Raw genomic sequence first — 26849 nt, 5'->3', positions numbered from 1 at the left:
ATGTGCATTAATTCATCCCACTCACAAAAAACAGATTTAGTATGCATCAAAATGAATTCAAACAGTGAAATGCAAACTCAGAATATGACGCAAACCTGCAATAATTAAATATGTTAAATAACACAAATGTTTTATTAACCAGTATCTTTGCTGCTGACCTTTGATGATCCAGTTCAACCATATTAATAAGCAAAAATGACTTTAGAGAAACTAACAATTGTGCTTTGTTTCTTTATTGCTGAAGAGTGTTTCTTCTCCTGCGTTCTACTGTACAGACGTGAATTTACTTTTGAATTTACTTTTTATTCATTACACTTTTTGGTGTGAAAGGGCTTTTATATTTGCCATAAATGGAACTTCTTATATTAAAAACAATCAAGCCCTGCTTATATTTAAAAAGTAACACGAAAGTGACGCAAAAGTAATATAATGCATTACTTTCCATAAAAAGTAACTAAGTAACGTAATTAGTTACTTTTTTAGGGAGTAACGCAGTATTGTAATGCATTACTTTTAAAAGTAACTTTCCCCAACACTGACATTAAGTAGTTCATTTTCTCCTGATATAAACAGCTTAAACAAGCGAAATCTTTTAATGGCTTCATCGTGTTTAAATAAACAAATATTAATAATAACACTGTAGGTCTATTAGTTATAGACATGTCTTCGTTCGGACACAAGCAACCATTCCATTTACTACTAATAAAACCAAAAATCATGGTTACTACACTTTTAATACAGTAAAGCCATGGTTAATTTTTGTAAAGCACAGACCAGAAATTGTGGTTTTTAAATTTATTCAAACCTTATAAGCAATCTGAATACTAATGCATAAAAAGTATACTTTACATAATGGTAATGACAGATGCACACTGTAATATAGAAGTCAAAAAGACTGACAAATATGGTTTTCATTTCTTTTACATGAAATAGGCTATTTTAGGTTTTAAAGCTCTAAAACATGGCCTATATTCTGTAGAAAAGCATGGTGAGACTGGAGCTAATTGTCACACAAGGCAGTTATCACAAAAGTTAATAATAAAACGAAGTTTTGAGTAAAAGGTCCAGATAAACAAATGCATGTTGTCCTGTTTTATGTCTTAAAATATATATATTTTTTATTGTATCTTATTTCCTGGACAATAATGGTGGTAATGTTCAAAAGCTTTTTGTTGCCAATGATTTAAAATATCTGCACAGATGTTGACTTAAAAAAAAATAAACACCCTGAGAATTATTCACTAGAGTAATGTGTGACAACTAGCCCTGGCCCCCCCTATAATATTACTTATGACAATGATAATAAAAACTGCACACTGTAATATGCTTAATCACCTAAAAGAACAATCAGAAATAACTTAAGTCTAAAGCACTGTCAGAATTCTGAAGATAGGTCAGTTAAAACCATTATAAAATGATTCACCGAGATGGATATCGTATCTCTAAACCTACATGAATAGAGTTCAGTGGGATTCCGTTTCTTCTCGTTTGTTGTTTTGGCTTCGCAAGATGTTTCTTAAAGGAGCGGCAGTGTAAGAAACTCATGAAAGAGGTGGAGAGAGGGATCTGTATGTGTAGCACATTGTGAGATTACTGAGGACTCATTATTACTGTGTGCACTCAGCACTGTCAGACCCTGTGTAAGCTGATCTGGGTGGTGGGCAGTGGACAAGCTCAGAGAAACTATGTTAGCAATGTGCTCATTGTAAGGAAAGATTATCTGGCTTATAACTCCTAGAGAAGCAAAAAGAACAATGCATTGCCAATACAGAACTACAGAGGCATTCATCATGGTCCACATCAAAGATCTTGAAAACAGTGTTCACGAGATGTCGTGACAGCTTCAGGCCAGTGGCCACATAGACCGCACGTGCAAACTCATCTGTGAGAACCAAACATCATTACCCACAAGCGTTTCAGGAGTAAATGGATTATATGAATGGCTTATATGTTTACCTTGTCCAATTGGGCGATTTGCATAGTTGTACATTTGCATGGCAATGGTAAAATCCTCTAAGTTGTTGAGGAACTGAAAAAAGGTCCTAAAATCTTCAAACGTGATGCCCTAGAAGAGAAGAGCAGTGTTAAGTCAGATGAAATCAGCAATGTTCCTTTTAAGAGGAACCTTTGGGCAAAGGAAAGATAATTAAGTCAGAATCATTATAATATGACAGCACTCATGCAGAGAGCTAGTACATAAAATGATTAATATCAAAATATATCGCTATGGTCTCAGAATAATAAATGCAACACAAACAAGACAATACTGCATCATGCCACACTATTCCAACCAGGAGGACACCTTAAGTGTCTGTGGGACCTTGAAGAGCGATAACAGATCCCAAGACAGAAAACAGCAAAGTCAAACAATCCCAGCACACATCTCTTCTGCTCCTATACAACTTGAGCTGTCGACACCTTTAGATTGTTTTGTTTAAGGAGAGGTCGGGTAGCTTGTCGACTCTTCTACAGAAGATTAACCTGATACTTGCATACATAAAAACAAAAGGGGATGTGTCCAAAATAGCTCAGCGCTAGCAGATTACCCAAACAGCGGCCCTTTTGATTTCCACTCATCCATTTCCAGGCACTAGACCCACGTCTTTTTCTGAAGCCTCTCTTGCAACCAACAACAACCGTTTTACAAATGATATAATGAGTAATATGTGACGCTTTGGTGGTATTACAAGTTAAGCTGTATTGCAATATCTCTTAACTTAAGAATAAAAACCACTTATATAGCAATGGCCATCCACCAACAGCCTCTTTGAGCAGCTGAAAAGAATCTAACCTCATAATGTGAGGGTCAATGTGCAAAAAGGGAAACAACCTAAAGAAAAAAAAGACACCAGCATCATTCAGATTATAAATATCTGTCTCTCTCTACTATGTGGTGGTATTTGTTTTGCTATGCAGTGATTTGAATAGACTAATTCATGAAAAATACATCAACTTAGATAAAGGTAAAGGAGTAGAAATATTAGAATATTGACAAACTGATGTGAAAAAGTATTAAGTTCATACCAATCTAGCTCTTTTGGCTAATGTTCTGGAAAGGTTCTCCGAAAGTTACGGACAAAAGTTCTTCTAGTAACGTTTATAGAACGTTTGTTTAAAACTGGTCTGTTGTTCTCAAAACATTAGCACATTATTTATACATGCAATGTTCATGTTATGCTTTTCTTAAATATTTTAGTTGGACATTCATTATTTAAAATATTACTAATTTCAGATTTCATTAACATTCCCATAATGCAAAACTATAAAAATGAAAAATGGAATGTTTTGAATGTTCCAAGAACATTCAGAAATCACACTTTCATAACATAGTGTTAGATAAGTTACAAAAATAACAATGTGCTAAATTACAATATTTTTTACCATTTTGATGGCAAAAAAAATGCAAATTGCCATAACATTTAAATGTGGTGACTATAGCGCTAGATTGGAAAGCCTCCTGATTTTCCTGAGTTATGATGGTGGTGAATGTGTGTGTGTGTGTGTGTGTGTGTGTACCTGTTTTTCTATTCTGGTGAGGACTTAAACCTGAATGCACACAGACTCTTGGGGACTCATGTCATGGTGGGGACCTAAATTGAAGTCCCCACGGGTAAACAAGCTTATAAATCACACAGAATTAAGTTTTTTGAAAATCTAAAAATGCACAGTTTCCTGTAAGGGGTTAGGTTTAGGTGTAGGGCATAGAATATACGGTCTGTACAGTAGAAAAAACATTACACCTATGGAGAGTCCCCACAAGGATAGCAAACCAGACAGTGTGTGTGTGTGTGTGTGTGTGTGTGTGTCCAGAGCAAATGTATTACCTTCTCATCGGGTATGCTTTGACGCACATTCTCAAGATAGCCTGTGATGTTCTCCACTGTGGTGTAACGCAGCAGGATCCGAGCGAAGTCTTCCTCACTGATGGTGGGCATTCCCTTGGAATAGCTGAGGAACTCAATCTCAATGACTTCCGTCTGCAGGTTGTCCATGAATCTGCCAACAGAGCATGACACACTATGTTAAGAGGAGATGCCATCACTCGCTCAGTAGGACACTAGACTAAGTGACTGGACCATGCTTTAAAACCAATACAACATCCTCACTGACGGCCTCAGGCCATTCAAACTCCTTCTTAAGGGTCATGCATTAATAACATGTATAAAAACATGAAGAAGAAACCTGAGGCTGTATTAAAGAAACTTAAAATCCAGCAGCCTAGATTTGGGTCACAGTCATGGAATTACCTGTAGAAGTCATCAAAGTTAAGTTCACTTTTGCCCTTTCTTCCAAAGAAATGCACCAGCAGGGTTGTGTAGGTGACATTTTCTGGTTCGTGCTGTGAAAGCAAATTACGAAAACGCATTATTCAGCTGTAAAAACTGAATAAGGGAGCAAAATTTGTCACAGAATAAGTGTACACAAAAATAGCTTGATGGGGATATTACTGTACAGCCATAAACATAACATCACAACATAAAGAACACATATACAAATAAATGTAAATTGGCAAAGAAAAATATAAAAAGATTAATTAAAAAGCAATTGACAATTGAGATCATTTTTCAAAAAAGCTAAATCTCTATCATACATCTTAAAATCACACATAAATAATTGTGCGTTGATTTGGTGCCCTTCAGCTAGCTGTGAATAGTGATTAAAGGGATAATGACATTTCTGTCATCGTTTTTTCACACTCATGATGTTACTCTAGCTCTCCTTGGAGATATTTTTATAGTGCTTATTGCATCTTGAAAGCTCCTGTCCCTACATTCAATGTAAACTAGAACTGCATGAAAAATCACAGATTTGGAACAACATGAGGGCAAGTAAATGATGACAGAATTTATTTTGGATGAACTATTCCTATCTATAAAGTCTTGGAAAGTTCATATGTTTGATAGAGCAAAGACACATCATGGAGCAGCCGACATCATCTCATGCCACGCAAACAACAGGTTGCTCGTGCAGAAATCTGCATACAAGATATACCTCAATGCTCCTTTACAGCAATGTATCATTACAAAAACAAGAGGCATACTGTATCTATCTCATAGTCTTTTTAACAAAGAAGCCTTAAAATGTCAACTACAAAATATTTTGGAAACTTGCGTTATCATAATATTCTAGATATCATCAATATCATATAATAACAATAATTTGATTTCAAACAATAATTTTATTGACATGCATAAATAAAACCAAATATCTTTTGTTGTGCAGTTCAGTTATCTTCATATGCATTTTAAGGTCTTGAACTATCTATTAATATCTAACTGTAACAACATGAAGTGTAGAGACATTAATGAATGACAATGGTGATACCACAAAAAGGAAAAAAAAACATGAAACAATGGGCAGAACCTCACATGGGATGAGGGACAGGGAATGGCCAAGTGTAATACGAGTCGAGATTCGAATGAGAAAACGTGAGCTTGAGGATACTTGTACCTCCATCAGATCTGAAAAGAGAACTATTCTCGCACCAAGCCTTAGAACATCCCAGAAACTTCTGGGTTCAGACTGAGGCTGCTCTTTTTTAAGTACCTGCGTGTCAGAGGTGAAAATATCAAAGGCTTAACAAAACAAGATTTAGACAATACAGTGAAAGACTATTCCACATGCAAAAACCACCTGAATTAATGCAAAATAATGTGAAGTAAACTTCACTGCACCCTTCTAATGAATTTCTCCCTGTTGTGATCAGTGCTGTTTTATCTTAGATCTGTTATCGTTTTGTTTTCCAGGTTTTTTTAAGTATTCACTTATGTATACTGTGCTTTCAAACCAATCAATATAAAACACAGCTCAAATTTCTATAAGTCTATAAGTCAGCAAAACCACAGATGAAAACACACAAGATATGTGCAGTGTAAAGTAGAACTAATTGTCCTCTACATTTCACCAAAAATGCAGTTGTGAGTCCTGAAAAGGTATGGGTATGAGTTTGGTTAACTCTCATAAACAACAAAACAAGGTAAGAGTGTAACTGTATTAAACACTCAAACAAAGGCCAGACAATCATATTCTGCTGCTGTGTGAACGTGACCTTAGTGCTTCAGTCAGTAAACAAGCACTCTGAATCAATCCAGTTATGTCCTTGCCAAGATAAACAGTGGATTGTGTTCAGTATTATTATATTTTTAGAATCAGCACAAGTATATTGTGGTTTACACAAAAAAAAACGCTGGTTTACACGCTGAAAGAGCTTCTCATTTCTCTTGTTTGGTGCTGAAACTGGCTCTTTCCTCAGCTGCAATTCTAAGTAAGACAAAACTTTTCATGGTCAAGCCGTCGCAAGAAGTAACCTAAACCCAAATAGCACTCTTCAAGCAACTGTAAAAATAAAACATGGGGGTCCAGGGAGAGTTGCCATTCTTCAGGTGAGGGCCTTTTAACGTGATTCTGTGAGACCATTCCTTGGCAGAAAGCTCCTGACAGTAGACAAGCAACATAAATCATCTGTTTCAGTCTCTGGATGATTTTTCTGCTCTCCTAGACAATAGAGCTGCATTTCAGACTGAGCCCCATTAGAGCTGCATTGTCCCGCCTTTCAGGAGGTGAGCCATGCGTGCGGGTCACTCTGTAACGCCTTATCCAAACATTTCAGTATGTAAAATAATATTGCTCACTGACTGTCTGAAAGAAGCCACTGAATGTGGATGTAACCCTTCTGGTTTATTGAGCACTAATTAGGGTGAAGCTGCATAAACATTAGTGGTTACAACGAGCATGCATGGTTGCTGTTGATCATGACTGTACAAGTTCAATCAAGCATGGACCACATTACCGGCATGTTAAAAACATGTCATACTCATAAGGATTCTTTAGTACACAGATACATACATTGCTGCTGACAGATCCATGATGTCCATACAGTTCCACGCTCTCACACACCGAAGATTATGATGGCGTGCAGAACAGGAAAGAAATCAAATCAAATCACCATTCAGCATTTGTCATATCTCAATAAGGAATGGTGAAAGACAATGAACTCGGAATGTGTTTTTCAAAACACAATCTATAATAATAAGCATTTCCCCAGCATGAGAGATAAGAGACTTATAGTAGTCTTGTACTCTGCATAAAGATATTCATATACACCATTTACACTGTGCAAATTTGTTCAAATGAACATGCATGGATCATGCACTACATCATCTCTCATATTTAAATGTGATTGAGAACATGCAACAATTTCTATTTCAACAGATGTGTTAAAAAATTAAGAAATAGTTCATCCAAAAATGATCGTTCACTCACACTCATGTCTTTCTAACTCTTATGACTTTATTCCTCTTTCGTGGAACACAAAAGGAGAAATTCATAGCAGATAATGGATAGAAACAGATGATAACAAGTTACCTTTAAAAGTAATGCATTACAATATTGTGTTACTCCCTAAAAAAGTAACTAATTACTAGTGCTGTCAAATGATTAATCATGATTAATCGCATTCAAAATCAAAGTTTTTGTTTACATAATATATGTATGTGTACTGTGTATATTTATTATGTATATATAAACACATACAGTATATATTTTGAAAATATTTACATGTATATACATTTATATACGTATATTCTTATATTATATATAAATATATTTAATATATAAACATAACATATTTTTCTTAAATATATACATGCATGTGTTAGTATTTAAATATACATAATAAATATACACAGTATACACACATATATTATGTAAACAAAATATTTTATTTTGGATGCGATTAATCGTTTGACAGCACAATATATGTATGTGTACTGTGTATATTTATTATGTATATATAAACACATACAGTATATATTTTGAAAATATTTACATGTATATACATTTATATACGTATATTCTTATATTATATATAAATATATTTAATATATAAACATAACATATTTTTCTTAAATATATACATGCATGTGTTAGTATTTAAATATACATAATAAATATACACAGTATACACACATATATTATGTAAACAAAATATTTTATTTTGGATGCGATTAATCGTTTGACAGCACAACTAATTGCATTACTTAGTTACTTTTTATGGAATGCAATGCATTGCGTTACTTTTGCATTACTTCTGGGCTGGGCTTACTTGATTGTTTTTAATATAAAAAGTTCTGCTTTTGGCCAATGTAAAAGCACTTTCACACCAAAAGTGAAATGAATAAGCCTCAGGCTGAAGGAGATGGAAATTCACATCTGTACAGTAGAGGGCGCAGCTCAAATAAACCTTACTAAAAAAAATTTTTTTTTTTGCTTATTAGTACGATTGAACTGGATCATCAAATGTCAGCAGCAAAGACATTGTTTAATAAAACGGGATTAAATACATAAAGGATATTTGTATTATTTAACATACTTCATTATTGTAGGTGTGCGTCATATTCAGAGTGCATTTTACTGTTTTTATACATGTTGAGGAATACAGAATCTGTTTTTTGTGAAGGTGAGATCAGTAAATGCATATTCACATTTAGTCTAGAACTACAATAAGCCTCATGTTGACACAACGCACACAATGCCTCTGCACTCCCAATTTCTCTGAACATTGGACAGGAGAGCTGTCAGTCAATAAATGGGAAAATAAAGTAACTTCTGTTACTTATTTGAAAAAGTAAGTCAATATTTTCTTGCAAATTAAAAAGTAATGTGTTACTTTACTAGGCACATGGAAAAAGTAATCTGCAGTAAATTATTACATCTAAAAAAATATATAATAACAAATATAATTAAGCAATTTATAGCAATCTTTTCCATGCAATGAAAGTGAATGGTGAACGTGGCTGCCAAGCAATTTCAGTCTCTTCCTCAAGTCAAGTTATCTTTAATTGTATAGCGCTTCATACAACAAAGATTAACAGTGCAGCTTAACAGTGAAGGAAGAGATTCAGCTATGCAAACTTCATTAAATATGACAAATACAAATTTTGTTAGAAAATAAGTTCAATTCTGTAATGAGTAGCTCTACTGTGGACAGTATGTCATGTTGAGTCAGTTCAGTGTATTCAATTCAGTTCAATAACAGTGCCGATGTTGCAAAGTCCATCAGACTATTTGATTTAGCTATAAAGCAGCTCTAAAGAAGACAATATTGTCATTTTTTAGATCAAATTTTAGATCAACTGCTTTTATGGAGAACTATTCATTTTACTGAATGGAAGAGAGCAGTGTGAACATTCTTCAAAACTTCTCCTTTGGTGTTACTCGGATAAGAAAGAACTAAGGGTTTGGAATGACATGAGCGTGAGAAATCATGACAGAATTGTCTTTTTCTGGATGAACTATTTCCTTAGATTACTTTCAAATACCTACACATCGAATCGAGATATGGCAAAAGAATATGCTCATGCAACAGAGGACTGTAAAATGCTTTTGGTAGGAAGGCAGAAATGTATTTCTTACCAGTTGAGAGTAACTGTCAGGATCTCCTCCCCGTTCTTTTTTCTTTTCATTTTTCTTACGGAATATCTCTTCCAGCTAAATGAAAAAAGTAGAAATTTATCTTTAAGCATTCTGACACTCATATTAATAATAAACAACAACAAAATCAACCGTACCACCATGAATTCCCTCTTATCCACCATTTCATTGCCATCTGCATCAAACATTTTGAAAGCTATTTTAAAACCTGCATGCGGCTCTAGAAGACAAAAGAAAGACATAACACATCTTCATGAGGCTATATTTCTCGTGACCATTGTTTGTGCTAAACAAGCGTGAATTTAACCTAAAGACAAACTTACTTGTCAAAATGCAAAGTAGAAACAGATACTCTGTGTAAGCGATGGCACCTGAAAAAAAGCACATAAACATTTCCTTTCGAGAGTTCACACAAAGCTTGTTTTCCAACATCCCAGAACCTGCCTTCAAACTAAATTTTACTATCAAATGTCATTTTAAACTAGAGATCCTTTCTTCTTTTACACTGATAAGATCTAAGAGGATCCCGTTCTTTTCTCTTGTTTGGTGTCCTCTTTGCACAAACAGAGACGTTAAAACGTAAAGTAACTAGGCTGGACACAAAGCCAAACAAAATTAGAGCAGGCCAATGGCTCCTGAGTTCCCCTCTGTTTATTTTCCTAGGTGTAAAACATTCTCAAGTGATCTGTAACTGATTGCAGATGTCTGATGTGGGTTTCTTTTCCTTTTTGAGGTCTGTTAGTCTTTTGTTGTGTGAGAGGAGAAGAAAGGAAGAGCAACTGTCAGGTCTCTGTCTAGGAGAGACTTAAGGAGAATTGTTCCTGCCACTGAAAGCATTCCCAAGCTTTTGTTTGAAGGAGATGATAGTGACTTGGACACAGATAGTTCAGGAGGGCTTCTTTGAGTGCTGTGGGAAAAGGACTTTGGAATGTTTAAGGAAGCGGAGAACAGAATAGAGAAGATACATTTTCCCATTTCAGGCCACCTTGATCCTGATGTATATGTTCGTGAATTCACCACTATTTTGTATTTGTATATAACTAATGCTGTGAATTTAAGGTGTTAATTTAATATAATTAATTAAATAAAAACAACATATTAATTCATTTAGTTATAATTTCATTTCAAATGTATTATGCAACAATTATTTCAACATTGATAACAACGGTAATTGTTTCTTGAGCACTAAATCAGCATATTAGAATGACTTCTGAAGGATCAAGGATCACATTTTAAAATATATTCAAATAGAAAAAAGTTTGATTTTGCAATACCATTTAACTTAATTTGATCAAAAAGACAGTAAAAAACTGTAATATTACTGTAATATATATATAAACATGTAACATATGTGACCCTGGACCACAAAACCAGTCATAAGGGTCAATTTTTTGAAAAAAAAATGAAATAAGCTTTCCAGTGATGTATGGTTTGTTAGGATAGGACAATATTTGGTCGAGATACAACTATTTGAAAATCTGGAATCGGAGGGTGCAAAAAAATCCAAATATTGAGAAAATCGCCTTTAAAGTTGTCTAAATGAAATTCTTAGCAATGCATATTACTAATCAAAAATTAAGTTTTGATATATTTATGATAGGAATTTTACAAAATATCTTCATGGAACATGATCTTTACTCAATATCCTAATGATTTTTGGCATAAAAGAAAAATTAATAATTTTGACCCATACAATGTTTTTTTGGCTATTGCTTTAAATATACCCCAGCGACTTAAGACTGGTTTTGTGGTCCAGGGTCACATATATACAAGCATAAACATACATATATATTCGTGTGACTTTAATGTGCTAATTTATTACATATTTTACATTGAATTTAATAAAAAATCATGTTACGTTCATTTCAATTTAAATTCATTTATACATATTAAATTCAGTACTTTTAGATTAAATTTTTTAATGCATTTAAAAATGATCCAATAGAAAATGCCATCAGAGCAATTTAGGCCTGAAGTACAACTTTTTGTAATATCTATTCAATGCTTCATCTGCTATAAGTCTTTTTATTATCTTAATTTGCATGCTTTAATCAGCAAATATTCATTTATGCGATTATTTGTGATAAACTGAGTGCCCTATGTATACCCACACTATTCAAAACTTAGTTAAGAGATCAACGGCTGCCTGTGCATTTAGTCTTTTAGGATCCCAGTCAGGTTTCATTAGAGCCACACACCTTCAGTCTTGCAGAAAGAAACCCAGCCCAAGAGCTCAAACAGTTGTCAGAACACAAAGAATCCCACAGAAACAATTCATATAGAGTGTCAATGATGGAGATGTAATCCAACTCCATTCTTAGAATTCATACTGTCCAGAGTTATACGGGGCTGCCACTAGGACAAGTCTCAACACTGCAAAGTTCAAACAGCTCTTTTCATTTTCTGAAGTAAGGCTTTGTTCACAGATCAAGCCTATCTTCTTTTTTTTTAACTTAAGTGCAGCTTTAACATTTAACAGCCGGAATAAAAGCTCAAATCCAGGCACTGGCACTCAAGGAGTGCAATGGTGAGCAGAGATATCATGCACTATGTGGAGAGTTTTAGTGTTTTAAGTGTAAGAAAGAACATTACATGGAATGTACTGTTAGCACCTTGGAAAGCCCCTCGTTAAAAGCTGAAAATGTTCTCGTCATTTTGAACTATTCTGTGTTTAATTATAAACTACATGAATATTCTTATAAAAAAAAAATTTTAAAAAGCTTTTTGACAAAAGTCTAAATGACCTGAAAAAAAAACAATATAAAAATATATAAAGGTAGAGTTAAATTAAATTAAAATTTCTTTCTTCCTTTCTAAACATTGTGGTCCATGCCATTTTAAGAATTCTTGCAATACCATAAATTTCCTTTTAATTTGTCTATTGTTGCTGATATGTCAAGTACGATAAGCAAACACTGATTTTTCTTGAAGCACGTCTAGAAAGTAAGACCTCAGGGTAATATAAAGCTAGGTAATTTATGGATTAGTATGACTGTGTGAGCGTGGCGCACCCCTCGGCTGAGCATGTGATTATTTTCTATTCAAAACGACATACCACATGTTATGCACTGGGTTTTTTTTTTTTTGTCACCTTCCTATCTGTGATCATCCTAGAGCAAAGTCACAGTAATGTCAGACTGATTGAGAGATAAGAGAGTATTTACAGCCTATGCACTCTCCTGCCACATGAGGCCAGTTTCAGGATCCAGACTTTCATAACACTGGGTTATGTGGATGGCCTAAGCATCTGCACGCTAAAAACTGCATCCCAATTGCACCTACATCACAATATCTGTTTTAATTGTAAGCACATCATCCATAATTTGCACATTACTGTATATTAACTCTGTATTTAGAATGATAGCCACACACGCGGCAGTTTGAAAGCAGATCCTCTCAAAGTCAAATTGCCTGGAGGCATTTACTGTATCAAATGACAAAGCATTATACACTGCATTATACAATACAAATCGATTTACATAACAAGATTATTAGATCTCACCTCTTTCCCACAGGTTTCGGAACAGACGGGATGATCCTTTCCAAACAGGTGGCGTATCTGACAGAATCTTGTCTAGATCCTTTAAAAAAAAAAAAAAAGCACATATATTGAGTATTATTCAGATTTTCTAAATTCAGAAGTAGATAAATATTCAGTTAAAGAAAAAACAAACCTGCTTTGTGAGGGATTTCCAAAACCTCTTTTCTAAAAAAAAAAATGAAGACAGATATAAGAATTAGTTATGGTATAATTAAAACTATTTCTAAATGAAAGCAGATAAAAGATAAAAAATGGGTCGAAAGTATAGCATAACACTCTAGTTTATGTACAATAATTCTGTATTAATGACAAATAAGTCTTTTTCGTATCTGAAAATGTAAGTGACAGTGCAATTTCCTGAAAAGCATGATTACGTGCCAAAGATAGCTAGATAGAATTATTCTTTATTAAATAAAAGAGATAACTGCCTGTGCATTTAGTCTTTTAGGATCCCAGTCAGGTTTCATTAGAGCCACACACCTTCAGTCTTGCAGAAAGAAACCCAGCCCAAGAGCTCAAACAGTTGTCAGAACACAAAGAATCCCACAGAAACAATTCATATAGAGTGTCAATGATGGAGATGTAATCCAACTCCATTCTTAGAATTCATACTGTCCAGAGTTATACGGGGCTGCCACTAGGACAAGTCTCAACACTGCAAAGTTCAAACAGCTCTTTTCATTTTCTGAAGTAAGGCTTTGTTCACAGATCAAGCCTATCTTCTTTTTTTTTAACTTAAGTGCAGCTTTAACATTTAACAGCCGGAATAAAAGCTCAAATCCAGGCACTGGCACTCAAGGAGCGCAACGGTGAGCAGAGATATCATGCACTATGTGGAGAGTTTTAGTGTTTTAAGTGTAAGAAAGAACATTACATGGAATGTACTGTTAGCACCTTGGAAAGCCCCTCGTTAAAAGCTGAAAATGTTCTCGTCATTTTGAACTATTCTGTGTTTAATTATAAACTACATGAATATTCTTATAAAAAAAAAATTTTAAAAAGCTTTTTGACAAAAGTCTAAATGACCTGAAAAAAACAATATAAAAATATATAAAGGTAGAGTTAAATTAAATTAAAATTTCTTTCTTCCTTTCTAAACATTGTGGTCCATGCCATTTTAAGAATTCTTGCAATACCATAAATTTCCTTTTAATTTGTCTATTGTTGCTGATATGTCAAGTACGATAAGCAAACACTGATTTTTCTTGAAGCACGTCTAGAAAGTAAGACCTCAGGGTAATATAAAGCTAGGTAATTTATGGATTAGTATGACTGTGTGAGCGTGGCGCACCCCTCGGCTGAGCATGTGATTATTTTCTATTCAAAACGACATACCACATGTTATGCACTGGGTTTTTTTTTTTTTGTCACCTTCCTATCTGTGATCATCCTAGAGCAAAGTCACAGTAATGTCAGACTGATTGAGAGATAAGAGAGTATTTACAGCCTATGCACTCTCCTGCCACATGAGGCCAGTTTCAGGATCCAGACTTTCATAACACTGGGTTATGTGGATGGCCTAAGCATCTGCACGCTAAAAACTGCATCCCAATTGCACCTACATCACAATATCTGTTTTAATTGTAAGCACATCATCCATAATTTGCACATTACTGTATATTAACTCTGTATTTAGAATGATAGCCACACACGCGGCAGTTTGAAAGCAGATCCTCTCAAAGTCAAATTGCCTGGAGGCATTTACTGTATCAAATGACAAAGCATTATACACTGCATTATACAATACAAATCGATTTACATAACAAGATTATTAGATCTCACCTCTTTCCCACAGGTTTCGGAACAGACGGGATGATCCTTTCCAAACAGGTGGCGTATCTGACAGAATCTTGTCTAGATCCTTTAAAAAAAAAAAAAAAGCACATATATTGAGTATTATTCAGATTTTCTAAATTCAGAAGTAGATAAATATTCAGTTAAAGAAAAAACAAACCTGCTTTGTGAGGGATTTCCAAAACCTCTTTTCTAAAAAAAAAAATGAAGACAGATATAAGAATTAGTTATGGTATAATTAAAACTATTTCTAAATGAAAGCAGATAAAAGATAAAAAATGGGTCGAAAGTATAGCATAACACTCTAGTTTATGTACAATAATTCTGTATTAATGACAAATAAGTCTTTTTCGTATCTGAAAATGTAAGTGACAGTGCAATTTCCTGAAAAGCATGATTACGTGCCAAAGATAGCTAGATAGAATTATTCTTTATTAAATAAAAGAGATAATATTTAATACATTTAATTTTTGTTTTCAATACAATTTAATAAATACAAACTGTAGCTTCTGTTTATATAATGCAGTCAAATTGTGTTTTACAGCCACAGCATAAAACCATAAATACCACTATTCGTTCCGTCATGCATATGCCATTAAAGATGGTGATGCAATGTTTGCCTGCCATATTACAGTTCACATTTTATTCTCGTCTGCACATTCCAGGAAGTCCAAGTTTCAGATAGCAGCAAACATGACTGGTTGAAACTTAACACCCCTACAAGTATAGCTGGGTCCTGAAAATACATTTAGCATATCAACTCAACCATCTGGACCGATCTCAGTGCCTTTCCACTTTATGTGAGATATGAACTTAATGAATTCAGTTGAGCTGAGATCCACGGTACCTGACACACAAGTTTAGAAGTTGTCTGTCTAGCTGGTTTCAGATTTTGGTTACAGAAATAGGTCATAAGTGTGATGCTGGCAGAGAGAGATGACTATCTTCATGCAGGTGTTGCGGCTACATATGTTGATTTTATGCCTGCAGGGTTACTTGCTTTTAAGATAAAAGGGTTATTCCTCACTGAGGCAAATATTGCCAATAAAAGGTATAGTTCACACAAAAATTTTAATTCTGTCATGCTGTTTGAAATCCATAAAAAAAAAAAATTTTAAATGAAGAATATGCTATTCATACTTCCTTTTGGGTTTGATTTATTAATGAATTGGTTGATCTGGTTAACAAAAACACTACTGTAAATGATTTGGGATTCCTAGCCACTGTTACTTTTCTTTTATGGTGCTTTTAAATTCCTTTTGAAGCTTAAATGCTCCACTGAACACAGCAACTAGTACTTTCTTCAATTTTCACTTTTGATCATCAGAAAAATCATGTTACATGGGTTGGAAACAAATTGACGGTGAGTAAGTGATGATAAATTTTTTTTGGAGGGGGGTGGGGGTGGAATAACCATTTTAATTAAGATTGGCTAGGTCAATTCGAGGAAGCCCTTTTGTCCAGCTCTTGTCCAAAGAACATTTTGCTAACATTCCTATTAAGATATGAAAACATTATTTATGATTGTTCTCTGAATGTTCAAAACACCCAGTTTTTTTAAGGTTTTTAGAACTTTTTTGGTTATGCAAACATTACGGTAACATTCCATTTTGTCATTTTGCAACCATTACATGAACGTTGCTTTTAAAAGTTCGCAAAATATCCTGAAACAAGTAGAAACATATGAAAACATTACACGAAATAAACTGTCCCATGAATGATGCATTGTACAGTAATGTTTTTGTGCTAATGTCTTGAGAGCATTATTAAAGACCAGATAACTCTGAATAAACATTCTAGTAACGTTACTAGAAGAACGTTTGTTCATAACTTTTCCAGAATATTAGTCAAAGTTCTGAAAACATTTCCTGTTAGCTGGGTAATTGACCCTTTCATATCAGCTTTCAAATTTTGTCATTTGTAAAAAAAATTCAACAAATAAATACCATTCTGTGGCCCTTTAATGTGTCGTGACAGATCACTGTTGCACTTCAGTTCAAGTGGCACGTGAACTGATTATCTCTTCCTCTTTACACAAATGAACATCAGCAGGTATCTTGTTTCAACCGCTTAAAGACGTCAGTACATCATTTTTCAAGTTCACGCACCGGCGTTAATATACTCTACTGTCTGGTTTGTTTGCCAGACAAAAATGGCAGATTCTGCGTTATTGGTCAGATGACAAACTCCCCACGAAGGGCCAATTATTTATCTCAGTCAGTATTACTTGCTATTTGTCAGCCACTAGGATTCTGAGAGCTTCAAGTGGTAGCCTATAGTAACACAATCATATAATGAGTTCTAAGAAGGATTATTAACTGTTTGTGTAACTCACTCTTTGGTTCGCTCATTGTGACGGACTCAATGAAGTCGAGGGGAGTCATATAAAGCTGTCCATCATACTCCAGTGAACTGAAGAGCCTGAACCTGTGCTCATGGGCCGACATCGAAACCTCTTCATCTTCAGCAGATGCACTGGCCTATAATTAAGCAAATTCACATCTCAATTAGAGGACGTAGAAATACAGGATAAGACAGGTGTGACATTGGAGAAAGTGCTAGCCATCTTCTTTTTCCTTCTTTCAGTGGACGGCCTCCTCCTGTACAAAAAAAAAAAAACACACATGCACACAAACATCCACAAGCAGAAATATCAAGAGGACAGTGTTCTTCTCACTCTACAGTGGCCGGCAGCCAGGCCCACTGGGCACTGTGCAAACACCCTGGGAATGTGTGCCCTGCTACTTATTACCCTCATCAAACGTCGACCCGGCTGCCAAGCTGCCGTGTCCAGTTACCTCAACCCTGGATTCCTGCGTCTCAATCCACAACTCAAGGTTACGTCTGACCCAAGCAGATAAGAGTACAAAAACAAAAGGGAACAGTGCGGACAGAGTCACACAAGACTGATTCAATCCTGTGTGGTTTAATGATCAATCTGATAACAGTCTGATAAATGCATTTTCGACAACAGTCAAAACCAAGAGTATGTGTACCAGAGGGACTTAAACATAATCCAGAGGTTTCTTTTGCATTGTTAAACCTATAAAATAGAATAATTAATAATTAATGATTAAATAGCACATTTTTAAGGAAAAAACTAAATAATGCGTGTTATAAGACATACATATGTGCGGATGACCCTTGTAGCAGAATATCATTTTTTTTCTCCCGTAATATTTGTTATTTTTTGTCAAAAAAAAGTGACTTTAAAAGGCCTAATAGGCCTAATAACATTACTCTCTCACAATATGAGTCTAAGAAAAATATCGTAGTTTAGGAAACACCAATGTAGATCAAAATACTGATGTACTAATGTAAACCAACAAATCTGACTGGCAAGAGATTTTGACAATACAGGAGAAATGGTTGTTGACTGAATTAAAATGCTTACTTTCAGAGTATAAGTCAATAATAGCATGCAGAATATATCTATAAAATGTACAATATGTACAACACCTATAATATTTGTTCCAATATCTCTTTAATATGTATATTTTATAGAATCACAGTGTATCACCTGACTAATGAATTGGGAAACCGAATTCAGCACCTCTCTAGTGGAGAGCGACAGTTTTGATGCCACATGAACTTCACCGATTTTACGCTTTTTAGAATAATAAAAAACTGGGATGCTATAGAAATATTCAGTATAAATACAAACGTAAACATTTCAAAATGTAGCCAACTAAGATTTAGATACCTTCTCTTTTGCAGCCACTGCTGGCAACGGAGAAAACAATGCACGCAGACTCGCATTGGGCTGGTAGTAAACAACAGCGAATCCACCGACAGTGATACACAGTCCTGTCCCTACACGCCTCAGAACTGCTCTTTCCCTCCATGACTGTCTGCTATTAAAGTAAAGGCTTAAACCGTTTGAAGAGCTGGTGAACTTGTTTCGAAGAGCCAGAAACCGACGCACGGCGGCCATCATGACTGTGTCACCGCGGCAGACCGCGCTCACTCATCGCGAGATGAAATATGTGACCTCGCTACAGCAGCACATGGTGCATCAACACATTAGCAGCTGTATTTGCAGTCATCTGTCCTTTCTATTCAGGTCATAGTTAGAAGTCATAGTTAAAGCCCTCAGACCTAAACATGTTATGTTTTAACGTTTGGAAAAGACCTCCATCAAAAAGTGGTTCTTTCTTTAATTTTTTTGTGGGTTTCTTTTACACTCTTTAAGTTGGTAAACAGTTTCAGCTGAAATACTACAGGACAGTTTGGGTTTGCTGTAGCAGTAGATTTTCTTTCAGCAACTATAACTAAGTGTTTTGTTTGTTTGTGTGTGTGTGTGTGTCCATATGTCTCAGATTTGTATATAATATTCCCATATTTGTCTACAAATTAAATATAGAAATCTATAACTAAAAAAATGTACTAATTATTGTCAAGGGCAAATTCAACATTATGCCATTGCCCATCATTACTACCCATTTGTATTGAAAATGGTAAACAAATAAATTAGCAGTAAATAAATTGTAGAACAAATGTAGAAACGCAAAATGTGTTAACAACTCTAAAAACATTAAAAACTCATACAACCTATAAAAATAGTGTTTGTGAATGTGTCAAATGTTGTCTATTCACAGTCCACTGCAAATATTTGTATAGGTTCAGAAGTACATTGCATTATTTATACCCTAATAACAACACTGTAGTTACTACAGTAAAATAACTATATATTATAACATATTTTTTTATGAATTTATAGTGAAATAAATATGTAATAAGTAGTATATACCTTTATATATATACTACTTATATACTATCTCTCTCTCTATAGAGATAGATAGATAGATAGATAGATAGATAGATAGATAGATAGATAGATAGATAGATAGATAGATAGATAGATAGATAGATAGATAGATACACTGCATTTGTATAAAACATACCTGTACATACAGATATTGTCTGTTTTCTGTAGTGTGTGTGTGTGTGTGTGCATGTTTATGTGGTTTATGAGGACACAAATTTGTATAATAACATGGGTATGACATAGGTATTACAACGAGAAGGTTATTTATAAGGACATTTTCAGTGTCCCCGTAATTCAAAAGGCTTATAAATAATTCAGAATGAGTTTTTTTGAAAATCTAAAAATGCAGAAAGTTTCCTGTGAGGGGTAGGTTTAGGGGTAGGGTTGGTGTAGGGCAATAGAAAATACGGTTTGTACAGTATAAAAACCATTACGCCTATGGAGAGTCCCCATAAACCATAAAAACAAACCTGTGTGTGTCTGTGTGTGTGTGTGTGTATACACACACATCCATCCATCCATCAATCTATCTATCTATCTATCCATCTCTCTATCTCTCTATCTATCTATATATATATTTTTTTTTTTTTTTTTTGGAAAGATCTTCTACCACAATTCTTCACCACAATTTCTACACAATTATTCAGAATGTTTAAGTTGTTTTCCTCCTGCTCCCCATAATGTAGGTGGGTTTAATTTGTACTTTGCTTGTGAGATGTAGCCTATACAAAACCTAACCAACACAAACATAGACATCAACTAAAACACACAACTGAGATTGTGCGCAAAAACTCAAGGCTGGACCAAACCGATGTCCCGCCCACAGAAGCCCGATCTCTGCACCTGCCCCGCGCGCACAGCAGCCACTCAGTGCGCAAAGCACTTCCCACAACAACACATACCTGCTGCCTCATACCTGCTCCACAGTTATTCATGTCAGAAAGCACCACCGGCCACCATGTGGACGAGGCATAAGAGCAGAAATTAAAGGACTTGTCTGGAGTCAGTTGTTTGCAGTGACTACGTTTCTTGCCCACTGAATATGTCTGAATACCTAATCTACAGGAGTCAAGTGATATTTCATATGCGCTCAGCATGGATCCACTACAAGTGACTTGCTCGCATGGATATTATTCGTCGTAACGTATAGCTTTGGACGATTGCTTCACCATATACATCCAGATCAAGTTTCTCTGACCGCTCCTGCTGGACTGGCGGTTTGTGATGGCAGCTATGGGAGAGATCGGGACGCTTTTACAGAGCCTGGAGGGTTTCGGACAGGTCGGATCACAGTTCTTCCTACCACCTCTAGGAGAAAACCTCGGGCTGTTGAATGATCATTTAGTTCCAGCAGAGAGACTGTCACGGAGCACCTCCGCAGATCTAACGCACTTGAAAGGGATCCTGCGGAGAAGACAGTTGTACTGCAGGACTGGATTTCACCTTGAAATACTCCCGGACGGCATCGTGCAGGGCACGAGAAAGGACCACAGTCGTTTTGGTAATTTCCTACTTTCTTTTCAGCATGATTGGTTTGTTTACACAGAATATGAATCATAATATGTACCCACTTTGACCGTGCGCTTTTAAAAATATGGGTTCTCCCGTTTTTATAGTTCGTATAGGTCAACTTAAAGTTGTTCTGGTCACTTTTAAATAACCCACAAATTAAATAGCTTGATATGAAAAAGGTCAAATGTAATAACAATTACTTTTTTAAATTTGTAAATATAAATAAACAACCAACTCCAAAGAACAGCAGAAGTATTTACAGAAAATAGTGTAAGAACTAGGCCTACTAAAGAATTTTTGTTTTAAATTATATTTATTTTAACTTTATAATAGTCTATGCAGATGGAATATGCATTGCATTTCAACTTTCTCGCAATGTGTGATGAGGGTTCAGACTTCAAAGAACATCTCCTGAACAATTGATTTATTCTTCTCCAGGTATTTTGGAATTCATAAGCCTTGCAGTTGGATTAATAAGCATCCGTGGAGTGGACAGTGGTCTCTACCTTGGGATGAATGACAAGGGAGAACTTTATGGCTCTGTAAGCAGAGTTTTGACTTTTTAAGAATTCACCCAATTCAAAAAGTATCCTGCATGATTGTTGTTCTTATTCAAGCCCAGTAGATGGCATATATGTTTTATCATTTTGACCACCTCTCTCTGTGTTATTAATTATGCTTGAATTATTTCACTAACATGTTTTTTGTTTCTTAGGAGAAACTCACAGCAGAATGTGTCTTCCGTGAGCAGTTTGAGGAGAACTGGTACAACACATACTCTTCTAATCTCTACAAGCATGGAGAGAGAGGAGCGAGATATTTCGTGGCTCTCAACAAGGACGGCACGCCACGTGATGGGACAAAATCTAGGAGACATCAAAAGTTCACTCACTTTCTTCCAAGACCAGTGGACCCTGAAAAAGTTCCAGAACTTTACAAAGAAGTTCTTGGACACAGCTGAGACCATCTGTCCCAGTTAAAGGGCGAGAGGGATGCCTAGTTTCTTCTCTACATGACGTGGAGATGCTAAAGTTCGGCTAAAGTGTCTAAACCTGAGGTGTGCTCTGGAAATGCACGGGCCAGTACTAACGGTGAAGACAACAGTCTCTAAAGACTCCCTACATTGGTGCAGTTGATGTCTTTGTTGCTGGTTGTAACTGACTAGTAGCATAACATGTCCATAAAACCAAAACTGAGGGGTTTGGAGGTTTTAAACATGGTGCTGCTTTGCTCTGGAAATATTTGATATGGGTTTAGAAGGACTTGAAGGAACAATGTGAACTTTACAAAGAAGTTCTTGGACACAGCTGAGACCATCTGTCCCAGTTAAAGGGCGAGAGGGATGCCTAGTTTCTTCTCTACATGACGTGGAGATGCTAAAGTTCGGCTAAAGTGTCTAAACCTGAGGTGTGCTCTGGAAATGCACGGGCCAGTACTAACGGTGAAGACAACAGTCTCTAAAGACTCCCTACATTGGTGCAGTTGATGTCTTTGTTGCTGGTTGTAACTGACTAGTAGCATAACATGTCCATAAAAACCAAAACTGAGGGGTTTGGAGGTTTTAAACATGGTGCTGCTTTGCTCTGGAAATATTTGATATGGGTTTAGAAGGACTTGAAGGAACAATGCGTACATGATGCTCAGAGATGACAGAACTGGGACGGTGGAGAACAGGAGATGCCATCTCACATGATGCTATTTATACAGTTCTTGATACACATATTTATTGTATGTATTTATTTATTTGAAAATATAAATATATATTTTTACATCTAAAAGTAGATTTTTTTTATTAGACCAAACAGTAGAAGGTGCTTTGAAATAGTGGCAAAGCTGTTCTTTTTATATGAGTTACTTATCACTGCTATGATATTATGGAGGGCAAGTAAGATTGTGATTTCCTATTGCAAATGTATGAAGAATGCCATAAGACTCTGTGATTTTAATTTTGTTTTCAAGCACGATTTCCCAGAATGGCATGCTGCACGGTATATTTTACAGGCCATTAAATCAAGTATTATCATTAAAAAGCTTGTTTTGTTTGATATAATTTCTTAATTCTGAAATGATTATTATCTGGAAAACATAAAAGATCCAATAGAGTTCTAACTTATATGACAATCATAGATTCTGAAAAAAAATAATTTTTTGACCACCAAAAATAAATAAATAATAATAATAATAAAAAGGTAAGGAAAGAAAGAAAACAAATTAAATGCAATCTTATGAATAGGAAATTTCTTTCTTCTGTGGAACACAAAAGAAGATGTCTTTTTTTTGGGGCCAATGCAAGTCAATGCTGACAAAAACTGTTTGGTTACTAAGGTTCTTCAAAATAACTTCTTCAGTGTTCTGCAGAAGACAGAAAGTCCCAGGTTTGGAACAACTTGAGGGTGAATACATTTTCATTTTTGGCTGAACTATCTCTTTAAGCTGCTGTTTAGCTGAGACCCAGGGTTGTCCTGCACTCATCAGCACCAAAGTTCTTTTGCGAGACCTTCTCAGGTAACAGCTACACAACGACTGAATCTGAGTGAAATAAAAACTGACCTTTTCTTTTGGGTCAAACCCAAAGTTAGAGTAATCTTAGCTGATGCTTAGTAATGATGCCTGCTAAATACATCAGGCAAAGTTATAAAGAGAAAATGTGTCTGCTGTGCAGTCTGTAAGAATAGTGAGATCAAAAAAAGTTTAAATTCACTTTCAAATATTATTTTAATTCCTCCTATATATATATAAACCCCACTAGGATAGTACCAGCATTTTCTCATGAAACCAAGCAAGAAGCTCTAAGGAAGATGATATGAGATTTAAACACCACAGGCTAAACCTTCCTGAATGTTGTTTAATGGCTGAATGAGACATTTCCACAACAATGACTAAAGAGGCACATCTATACACAGTTTCTAAACGGATGAGTGGACATTTTATGTTGAAGCATGAAGATATAGTCTGTGATCTCAGTCTCTCTGTGATGGTGAGCCAGGCTCTGTCTTAAAATGGGAGTGTACCTGTAACATTTTACCGAGTTTACGAGTTACAATGTGGGATTTTCCCCATCTTAAAGCCATAGAGTGATTGTTAACAACAAATATATGAGGGTGGAGGATGAGTGGGAATATATGAGCTTCGCTCCATTTCAGAACTGAAAGACAAACAATTGTAAAATAAAAAAACCACAAGTGCTCTGATTTCTATTGTCATATACAAATTTGATTAAGTCTGTAAAACATGGTTTAATAAATAAAAAGTCAATGCTTCCCTAAGTTTCATGTAATTATTTTGTTTGTTTTGTGCAAATGTCACAGTAGCTATTAGGTCACCGCTTTAACGCAAGAGAGTTCATGTCACAAAATACTCCCTGGCACTTGAAGAACCAATATTTTTCCGTCTGTCTGAGTTGAAATAGATGCCTTTGTCTGTCCTTCTAGCAGGTGGTCCGAGGCACTTTACAGGCAACACTTAAATCCTTCATCCATGCCCTCTCTCAGCCCTGCCTCATGCACTTAATGGATGCACCCTTATTTTCATCACCTCAGACATGGCCTCAAAGAGCTCTCAAAGAAACCCTATCAGATAGGTGTGTGTGTGTGAGAGAGAGAGAGTGGCATGGGTCCACAGACAGGTGTGTAAGTGAGGGATCTGTCTCTGTGGCCCAATCAGACATTGCAGGTGTTCCCACAGCACATGTCAGCATGTCCCGGGTCTCTGATCTTCAAGGCCCTGTGTTTGTCAGCTGTGAAAATGGGGCGGGAGTTCATGCAAACCCGTGGAAATACAGCCTTGGTAGCTTTGTAGTCCGTGTGGATTACAATGGTACATAATTCATATCTTTACAGACTGGGGGAAGTGGCAAAGTCTCACCTGGTGTTTTAAGTTGTAGTCTCAGGGCAGATTTGTGTTTGCACATGGGTGGTGTCTGGCAATATCCTCAGCAACTGTTTATCTGGAACCCTCCTGCGTAAATGACCTCTTTAAAGCCAAAGGACAATGCTGAATGATCAGTTGAATAATACATTAGGGGTAAAAAAATTAGGGGTTATTATACATCTGTATAATTAATGTATTTTAATATCATGTATATTTTTTTGGGGGGGGGGGCTTATGCTCACAAAGGCTGCATTGATTTGATCAAAAATACAGTAAATATTGTGAAATATTATTACAATTTGAAAATGTAATTTAGTCCTGTGATGGCAAAGTAGAATTTTCAGCAGCTATTGCTCTGATTATTTGAAATGCAATAATGTTTCACAATATTACTGTTTTACTGTATTTGTGATCAAATAAATGCTGTCTTGGTGAGCATAAGGGATATCTTTCAAAAAAAATGTTTAAATCTTTATACTTTTTGGACAAATATTCAATGTTATTATGAAACTTTGAATTTTAAAGTCTTTTCAAATTGTGAAACGTAAAGCTTACTTTTTTTCAATACAATAAAAAGTATGTGATTACTGGGACTGTCAAACTCCAAAATGAGCAACATTAAAGTTTCATAAAAATTGACCATATGACTTTAGATCTCCTTGATGTAGACAAAAAAGTGGTTTTCAATTGTAAAAGAATGGTTCTTCTGAGTCAAAACATTTTTAAAAACATGTCTAAAGAAGTAAGAAGTAACAGTGAATCAACTATCGTCAAGGTTTCCTGAGGATCCTTCTGTGTAGAGTGTAGAGGAGTTAATAACATCCTTTCACATCTTTTTGGCACATCACCTTGCCACATTTTGTGCTGTATGTCTTACCACTCCTCAAGTAGGCAATGAAGATGTGATGTTTTTATATTGACTTTTGACTCTTAAGCTGTCAGCTGTAGCTAAAATGTTGTTCTGTTGTTTGCATCACTATGGAGACATCAGGAGCAACTCACACGATCCAACTAGTGGTTATGCATTTTAAGACTTTTAAGCACCTCTTACAACGTTGCATGTCTTTTTCTATCATGTATTTAGAAACTGGCAATTTCTAAACATGTCTTTTGCAAACGGTTAAACAATAGGCCTACAGTTCAGAGTGTGAAAATGATGTATGTTAAAACCAAAGATCATAATGAGCAAAATAGCTCAGATCAATGTAACTACATTTTTAAAAACTGTCATTTTGAGCGTCTCTGCAGTAGACTTCACATCATCTGAAAGGCTCTTCCCCACCCCCAGACTTTTTACGGAGACCATCTCACATCTGCTGAGCAAACTATTCCGATTCTCCCAGAGGGGCCCAGATCTGGCCCTCTCCTTGGCCCATGTGTCCACATTATAAAGCCACAAATTAGCTCTTGACATTTGGGCACCATAATTGCTCTTCAAAAGCATGAGGCATCAATTAGACTCCCAGCAGTGTGACAGCTTATAGACCCTATAGGACATGTCTGATCTGAGGACAGAAGCTACTCACGGCCGGAAAATTGCAGCCCTCAGAAGTATCAGAGATATTCGACTTTAAGAATCTGAATAGGAACTTCTTACCTTAATAAGATAAACCAACAATTGATTTTTTTTAATATAACAAATGATCAGAGTCCATCATTTATTCATGTGCTATTCAAATTCATATTCACTTTTGAAATGCAGAAGAAATTATTTGGAAATGGCATCATAGATGTCTTTGATTCTCCACAGCAGGCTTTTCCCACAAAGCTCCCTTAACCTAAAGGTCAACACAAAGGTCAATTGGTTAATTTCCATGATTTCCACCCAAAACATACTTAAAGCAATTCAATCAGCCGCTAGAACATGCAATAACATCCTTGAGTGAAATAGAAAATCATTAGTGTTTGTTTTACATGCTAATACAAAAACGA

At 35.5% G+C, this 26849-nt stretch overlaps 2 protein-coding genes across 2 annotated transcripts; one reads left to right on the top strand and one right to left on the bottom strand.

The window, feature by feature from the left end:
* Nucleotides 1-1327: 1327 nt before the first annotated feature.
* Nucleotides 1328-18722, bottom strand: LOC107565701 (calcium uptake protein 3, mitochondrial-like). The gene is made up of 14 exons (XM_016250961.1): nucleotides 18471-18722; nucleotides 17103-17247; nucleotides 14928-14959; nucleotides 14756-14834; nucleotides 9756-9803; nucleotides 9570-9652; nucleotides 9415-9489; nucleotides 6847-6888; nucleotides 5452-5547; nucleotides 4248-4339; nucleotides 3825-3996; nucleotides 1957-2065; nucleotides 1778-1882; nucleotides 1328-1335 (listed from the first exon to the last, which is right to left on the bottom strand). The coding sequence occupies exons 1-14, from the start codon at nucleotides 18702-18704 to the stop codon at nucleotides 1328-1330; spliced, it is 1320 nt and encodes a 439-aa protein (XP_016106447.1). The 5' UTR covers nucleotides 18705-18722.
* Nucleotides 18723-20759: 2037 nt separating this feature from the next.
* fgf20b (fibroblast growth factor 20b) lies at nucleotides 20760-22008 on the top strand. Its single transcript, XM_016250970.1, has 3 exons — nucleotides 20760-21036; nucleotides 21486-21589; nucleotides 21763-22008. The coding sequence occupies exons 1-3, from the start codon at nucleotides 20760-20762 to the stop codon at nucleotides 22006-22008; spliced, it is 627 nt and encodes a 208-aa protein (XP_016106456.1).
* Nucleotides 22009-26849: the final 4841 nt, after the last annotated feature.

The sequence above is a fragment of the Sinocyclocheilus grahami genome, unplaced genomic scaffold (assembly GCF_001515645.1).
Source record: "Sinocyclocheilus grahami isolate Dianchi unplaced genomic scaffold, SAMN03320097.WGS_v1.1 scaffold1020.1, whole genome shotgun sequence".
In the NCBI taxonomy this organism is placed as follows: Eukaryota; Metazoa; Chordata; class Actinopteri; order Cypriniformes; family Cyprinidae; genus Sinocyclocheilus; species Sinocyclocheilus grahami.
The sequence above is the reverse complement of the archived record's forward strand: the minus strand, read 5'-3'. Positions and strand labels throughout refer to the sequence as shown.

Coding starts and splice junctions, on each gene's coding strand:
- LOC107565701 (XM_016250961.1), bottom strand. CDS start 18,704: ATGATGGCCGCCGTGCGTCGGTTTCTGGCTCTTCGAAACAAGTTCACC. Junction 6,889..9,414: donor CTGACAGTTACTCTCAACTG/GTAAGAAATACA, acceptor TCGGTGTGTGAG/AGCGTGGAACTGTATGGACA. Junction 4,340..5,451: donor TCTTTTCAGATCTGATGGAG/GTACAAGTATCC, acceptor TTGCTTTCACAG/CACGAACCAGAAAATGTCAC.
- fgf20b (XM_016250970.1), top strand. CDS start 20,760: ATGGCAGCTATGGGAGAGATCGGGACGCTTTTACAGAGCCTGGAGGGT. Junction 21,037..21,485: donor AAAGGACCACAGTCGTTTTG/GTAATTTCCTAC, acceptor ATTCTTCTCCAG/GTATTTTGGAATTCATAAGC. Junction 21,590..21,762: donor AGGGAGAACTTTATGGCTCT/GTAAGCAGAGTT, acceptor TTTGTTTCTTAG/GAGAAACTCACAGCAGAATG.